General features: G+C 31.0%; 1 protein-coding gene across 1 annotated transcript; it reads left to right on the top strand.

The window, feature by feature from the left end:
• Positions 1-2,182: 2,182 nt before the first annotated feature.
• Positions 2,183-5,967, top strand: LOC101497840 (isocitrate lyase 2). The gene is made up of 3 exons (XM_004515024.4): positions 2,183-2,252; positions 3,719-5,321; positions 5,595-5,967. The coding sequence occupies exons 1-3, from the start codon at positions 2,223-2,225 to the stop codon at positions 5,693-5,695; spliced, it is 1,734 nt and encodes a 577-aa protein (XP_004515081.1). The 5' UTR covers positions 2,183-2,222; the 3' UTR covers positions 5,696-5,967.
• The last annotated feature ends 1,553 nt before the right edge of the window (positions 5,968-7,520 follow it).

The following is a 7,520-nucleotide window of genomic DNA, read 5'->3' on the forward strand; positions in this document are numbered from 1 at the left end:
TTAAATTTTGTTGTGTGCATTTCATTTTTGCTTTGCAAATTAATTCTTGTAATTTTGTTTTGCAAATTTCGTTTCTATTGTGCAAATTAATATTATGTTTACAAGTTTTTAATGTTGAGTTTTTTTATGTTGTTAGACGAATTTGAATGACATTCCTCCTAGTCATTCAGATTTGTTTCTCCACACACATAAACGTGGCAAGGATAAAACTTGGGTTGATAAAAGATCGGAATATGTTCATGTAAGAGCTTTCAACTTTAAAGTGTATATTATTTATTTTTCTATGTTGGTTTTTTTTTATCTTCATATAAGATCAAAATAAAGTGTTTTAAAATATTAATTAGCTTTATATTTATGTTGACAGGAAAAATTTAAACGTAGGTTTCAAGAATTGACCCAAGAAACAACTTCACAAGGAACTCCTCCACCAAATGAAATAGATGTGTGGTGTGAGGCTGGAATAAAAAGAGGACGAGTATATGGTCTCGGAATGGAATCTACTGTATTATTAGGGAGACCTAATTATCGTGGATCATGTTCTTCATCAACAGAGTGGGTTCAAAGACATGAATTTGAAGAAATGAGAAATGAAAGAGATCAACTTCGAGAGGAAATGGCTAATACAAACAGAGCAGTTGAGCGCAACAACTACTTGATAAAAGCAACTGATGAATAACTTGAACTTTAAACCCATGCCATATACTACATATCAAATTCATGAAGATGGGGTTAGTGATAATGATAATGAGATTGGTGATCATGATGCTGGTGATTTTGATGATGAGATTGCTAATAATGATGCACGTGATCATGATGGTGAATAGTTAGATGGATAGTGATAAGTTAATCAATATGTTGCAATTTGTTATGACTAAATATATTATGTTTAAACTAATTTTTTTTGGGTATTATTTTGAGTCCTTACAAATATTAGTTAAATGTATTATGTTCTTTAATTATATATATTGATATTATTAATGTTTTCAAATGATTTTGGTATTTGAATTTTTTAGATATTGAAAACAAATTACAAAATTATTTTTATTGTTCTTTTGAACATTAAAGTAATGTACTTAAAAAAACAGTAATATTTAGAGACGTAATTGGTGATCAAATATTTAATAAAAATAATAATTTATACCACAAATTTCGTCTTTAATTCAGTCGCTAATGACATAAAAAATTAATTTAAAGTGGTTGCTAAATCAGTCTCAATAATCGGTCACAAAATTCGTCACAAAATGCAGTCACAAAATCGGTTACTAAATTCGGTCACTAAACCGGTCACTAAATTCGGTCGCTAAATCGGTCACTAAATTCGGTCGCTAAATCGATCACTAAATCCGATCGCTGATTTGGTCGCAACAGCTAGCGACTAGCAGTTTACCAACGGATTTAAATTGGTCACTAATTCGGTCGCTAATAGATTTAGTGACCGATTTTCTCCATTTAGTGATCAAAAATGTGGTCTCTATAAGCGTTTTTTCTAGTAGTGATATATTAATAAAATAATTTTAAATTTTCGTAAAATTTTACATGAATGATCAATATAATATAAATTTTCAATCCAATAATAAATTTTATAAGATTTGTATCAATTGAAATGTTATTAAATTGTATAACATTAATGCAATATTACATTTGTATAATTTGTTTTTCCATCGTGTGTGTGTGTGTGTGTATATATATATATATATATATATGAAAGTTAAGAAGTAATCTCCAACATATGCATGTCCTTGTCAATAAAATAACAAGGGTGAGAATTTTTTTTTTTGATTTTTACTGCAGCTATAGAATGTTAATTAATAATATAACGATAAATAAAATCAGTCACCTTTCGCGGAATATATAAGTGGTGACATGATATCATAACATAGAAAAATGACAACAACAAAAAAAGAGTGATAGATGAACGTAAGATAAGTGCCACCACCATACGTGCTTGTCTTTCAAGTGCAATGTTTCACAAATAATTTTCCACGACGAAATTAATCAAAGAAAATATTTAAATGAATTATATATAGATGAAATTAATTTATTCGTTTTTTATTTCTCTCTCTTATCCATAGTGTCATTTAATTTGCCATCCTTACAATAGCGTGATCAACAAGGGCTACCCCCTTAGTTATATAAATGGAGGAGCTTGAAGAAGATTTTTCATGAACTTCTCTTAGTTCAGTGCACCAAAAATAGAAAAAGAAAAGAGTTTTGTTCTTACCATGGCTGCATCAATTTTTGTGCCTTCATCCGTAAGCTTAATACCCTGCACTCTTTCTTTACTTTCTTCATTGCTTATTATCCATTCTTTTTAAGTATTGTTTTTTCGTGAACATTTATGTTAATGTTTTATTTTTTAAAACATATCTTCATTTTTATTTTAATGAAAAACTTTTGAAGTAAATTATTGTTATAGAAATATGATAAAAGACTAGTTAATAAAGATGTATTTCAAAAAAAATTATTTTTAATATTTTTATTATTTTTAAAAATATAGACAGTTGTTCACTTAAAAAATACTTTATTTTATTATTAACAAGTAAAATAAACACAAATTTTAACAAATGATAACAAAAAATATTTTTACAAACTAAATGACCACTTAGAAATTTTTGTTTCTCTTAATTTGTTGTTTTTAAATTTCAAAATAGTATTAAATGTTATTTTGTCAAAATTATGCCCGTGTATTTATTGCTGAGAAAAAGAAATTAATTGAGATGATAAATAGTTAAAGATAATATAAGAAAATTATGAAATTGATTATGAAAAGTCGTAAAATTTAATAGTTTTATTAGTTTGCATATTAACGTTGCAATTTTCTTCTTCTTGAACTTCCCTTAAGTAATTAAATTAATTGAGTTAGCTCTAATTCGGTGTTAATTCCAAGTTTGGAATGGTTGTTCTTATTGTTCATATACATTCAAAACTTACTATGCTTTTCTATTTTGGCTCATCCTTCAGCAATTTTTCATATATATAATGTAATGTAGTCTCTCACTCAAGTGAAAATATAAGCATAAAATAGATCACTTGACGAATTTGACACAACATTCTTTAATCATACTTTTGTTTATATTTGAGATAAGAGGAAGCATATCTTTCAAGCTATTTAGTGGACTATATGAAAATAATGTAGCAATATGTTTTTGCTTTTATTTTTATCTTTTGTATACAATTATTTTGTTTAGTTGGTCACTAATTAGAGTCAAAGATCGGAAAAAGGAATATAAGTTTAAGCTTTCTCATTTAAGGAGAATGTGACTTTATTAATAGTTAGATAATACGAATATAAGTGCTTCAAATTTTTGTTTAAGCTTTTAATCATAACATGATTAATTCCCTATTTGTAACTTCTATCCCATTTTTAATAGCATGATATTTGCCATGAAGAAAACAAAAAGAAAATCATGTTCCTTTAAAACTTTGTGGAATAAAATTATAATTTTATATCAAATAACTGATTAATACATAGTCTTAGTTAAGATACAAGGTCATTTTAGAAGACTTATTATTTTTCATTTTTCTATCATTATCAGTATTAGTGTCGTGTGTCTGATGTTTGTATCTATACGATGCTTCATAAATTATCCATGGTATTATGAATTCCTTTGGGTTTAGAAGTCTCAACTCAAGCTTAATTTAAAATTAACTTATAATCATAAACAAATAACATTTGCATTACTCTTAATTAACCAAAGTTATGATGATGAATGAACAGATAATGGAAGAAGAAGCGAAATTCGAATCCGAAGTGGCGGAGGTGCAAGCATGGTGGAACACAGAGAGGTTCAAGCTAACCCAAAGACCATACACAGCCAAAGATGTAGTATCCCTAAGAGGCAACCTAAGACAAACATATGCCTCAAATGATTTAGCGAAAAAACTATGGAAAATTCTGAAAACTCACCAAAGCAACGGAACAGCATCAAGAACATTTGGTGCACTTGATCCAGTTCAAGTAACTCAAATGGCAAAACACTTGGACACAATCTATGTCTCAGGTTGGCAGTGTTCATCCACACACACAACAACCAATGAACCTGGTCCTGATCTTGCTGATTATCCTTATGACACAGTTCCAAACAAAGTTGAACATCTTTTCTTTGCTCAACAGTATCATGACAGAAAACAAAAAGAAGAGAGAATGAGTATGAAAAGGGAAGACAGAGTTAAAACACCTTATGTTGATTATTTGAGACCAATTATAGCTGATGGTGACACTGGTTTTGGTGGAACAACAGCTACTGTTAAGCTTTGTAAGCTTTTTGTTGAAAGAGGTGCTGCTGGTATTCACATTGAAGATCAATCTTCTGTTACAAAGAAATGTGGTCACATGGCTGGAAAAGTTCTTGTTTCAATAAGTGAACATATTAATAGGCTTATAGCTGCAAGGCTTCAATTTGATGTAATGGCTGTTGAAACTCTTTTGATTGCTCGAACCGACGCCGACGCCGCTACTTTGATTCAATCTAATATTGATACTAGAGATCATCAGTTTATTTTAGGTGTCACTAATTCTAATTTTAAGGGTAAGAGTTTATCCAATCTTATGGCGCAAGGGTTTCGCGCTGGTAAAACTGGTGCTCAGCTTCAGGCATTGGAGGATAATTGGATTTTGAATGCCAAATTGAAGACATTCTCGGAGGCTGTTTGTGATTGTATTGAGAATTTGATGATTGGTGAGGATGAGAAAATGAGGAAATTGAATGAGTGGATGCGGTTTTCAAGTTACGAGAATTGTCTTTCATATGAGGAAGGTAGAGAGATTGCTGAGAGGTTAGGTGTGAGGAATTTGTTTTGGGATTGGGATTTGGCTAGAACTAGAGAAGGGTTTTATAGGTTTAAAGGTTCGGTTGATGCAGCTATTGTTCGTGGTTGTGCTTTTGCTCCACATGCTGATGTTATATGGATGGAAACTGCAAGTCCTAATGTGGTTGAGTGCACGAGGTTTGCTGAAGGGGTTAGATTGAAGTGTCCAGAGATGATGTTTGGGTACAATCTTTCACCATCTTTTAATTGGGATGCTTCTGGAATGAGTGATGTTGAAATGCGAGATTTTATTCCTAAGATTGCTAAGTTGGGGTATGTTTGGCAGTTCATAACGGTTGGTGGTTTGCATTCTAATGCGCTTATCACTTCAAAGTTTGCAAGGGATTTTGCTCGTAGAGGAATGTTGGCTTATGTTGAAATGATTCAGAGAGAGGAGAGGAATAATGGAGTTGATACACTTGCTCATCAGAAATGGGCTGGTGCTAATTACTATGATAGGTACCTTAAAACTGTTCAGGGAGGTGTTGCTTCTACTGCCGCAATGGGAAAAGGTACACATTTAAATCAATGTTATAATCGTGATTTTAAATTGCAATTGTGGGAGTTTCGTGATCATTGAATCATTTGTTTTGTTATTAGAAAATATTGGTGATTACTTTGTTAGAGGTAACGGGAAACTTTAAATAGTATTAATAGCCTTGATGTTGCGGCTCAGATCAGAGTCATAAATAGTTTTTGAAAACTTTGATTGTCGGTAACCTTTTTTTTAAAAACTTTGAATATTTTGAAATTTTAATCTTTTCCCTTTCTATATTGTTTTGTAGGAGTAACTGAAGAGCAATTTAAGGAAACATGGACTAGGCCAGGAGCAGTGGGAATTGATGGAGGCAATGGGAGCATGGTGGTTGCTAAGGCAAGAATGTGAAAGAGCTACTTATGCTGAACTGTGCTATTCAATAAGCAATTTGGGGAAGATTCAGTAATTCATCAATTTGTGTATTGTATTGGAATGGAATAAATGTACATGATGATTAAATAGGCCATTAAATCATTGTGGTATATTTTGGCTGCATAATTTCTATTATTTCTTAGCTTCTTCAAACTCTCAAAGGCTTATGGGTATAGGGAGAAAAGAAAGCTAGTTTGTGTATTTTAATTTGTAATTTGTGTTACCCTTGTTGTTAAACATGTTTTACTTCTGCACTTCTTTCTATTTTTGCTATTACTTTTTATACCTCTTAAATAAAATAAATGTACCAGAATCACTTAAATATTAGTTTACGAATTTGAAGGAATGTTTGGTTAAACAATGTATTGAAGGGATGGGACATAATTGATTTTGTGAAGAGATGTGTTAATATCATGATACGGTACTTAATGTTCTAATTCTATGGTTGGAGGATGATACAAGAAATTGATTTCTGCTTAGTAAATTTTGTGTAGAGAGGGGTTTTCTATATGTTTGAAAAAATATAGTTATTGTTGCATGGAAAAAATAAATTATAAATTACTTCGTTAGGACATGTAACTATATATAATAGTTGAAAATAAGCATGATGCTCAGGATAAAAAGAAAGAATTTTTTACTTCGTTTACAGGATTAAGCAATGCCTAGAAGGAAGAGTCATCCAACAACAATGTACTTGATTCATTTTAGTATCCCTGCTCCCAAGGAAGATTAGGATCATGCTTCTCCCAAATTTTCGTCCGAGCCTTAAAAACTAGTGGCTTGTGTTGGTTTTGGATGATATGTTTTATTTCCCTTAACTCTGCCATGTTAAATTTGTCGCGACCTAAAATTTCGAGTGTTTTTCGAATTTAATGGAGTGACCACTAAAATTTATTTTTAAATAGGGAAAATATTGGGAAACCCTTAAAAAAAATAAAAATAAAAGAAAATGGTATTTGAAATCAAATTTTGAGTTCGGGTCGATTATGTGTAAGGTATTAGCACCCTACGACATCCGTTAAAAACGGTTATCTATAATTAATTGTGTAAGATTAATTTTAATTTAAGTATATTTATTTTTCTTTATTATTAAATATGAATAGCAATTATTACTATTTTTTAAAATATGGTTTTGAAATAAATATGTACTTAACAAATGAAGGACAAAAGAAGAAATTTTTATTTATGTGCTTGACAAAAATGTGATCTTGCTCCTACGTATCTCCTGGTGCGATGGAGAAATCAAAGCTACGTAGTTCTTAGTTAAAACAAATACGGATGTGTTGAGTGTGTTTTAAAGAAAATATATTTTGTGATAAAAAAAATGATTGGTTAAGTGGGAGAACCTTTTCTGTAATTCTAGAATAGACTCTCCGGGCTGCATTCGAAATAACTCATATTCTTGTGATAGTGTGTTGAGTTTAGACCTCTTTACCTCAATGGTGCCTTCGTGAGTTACTTCCAACGTATCCCATATTTCTTTTGCTGTTTTACAGTGAGATATGCGGAAAAACTCATCCATTCCTAGTGCTCTGATACCAATTGTAATATATTCTTAGCTTTTTTATCGAAAAACACTTTCCTTTTATCCTCATCAGTCCAAGAATTTTTTATCTTTATTTCTTCTTTGTTATTGATGGCAGTTTTTGGAATGTGAGGACCATTTTCAACTGCATCCCATATGTCGTCTCCTTGTGCTTCGAGATACGCTTGCATACGGAAGTTTCTAAAAACATAGTGCTCTCCAACAAAACATGGTGGCTTGGTACTGCTACCACCGTCTCTAAAAACAGGTTGTGCG

Source organism: Cicer arietinum, chromosome 6 (assembly GCF_000331145.2).
Source record: "Cicer arietinum cultivar CDC Frontier isolate Library 1 chromosome 6, Cicar.CDCFrontier_v2.0, whole genome shotgun sequence".
NCBI lineage: Eukaryota > Viridiplantae > Streptophyta > Magnoliopsida > Fabales > Fabaceae > Cicer > Cicer arietinum.

What these genes read in the sequence shown, in the direction of transcription:
- LOC101497840 (XM_004515024.4), top strand. Translation starts at nt 2,223, where the DNA reads ATGGCTGCATCAATTTTTGTGCCTTCATCC. An exon ending in CAATTTTTGTGCCTTCATCC is followed by an intron (nt 2,253 to 3,718) that starts GTAAGCTTAATA and finishes ATGAATGAACAG; the next exon opens with ATAATGGAAGAAGAAGCGAA. An exon ending in TACTGCCGCAATGGGAAAAG is followed by an intron (nt 5,322 to 5,594) that starts GTACACATTTAA and finishes ATTGTTTTGTAG; the next exon opens with GAGTAACTGAAGAGCAATTT.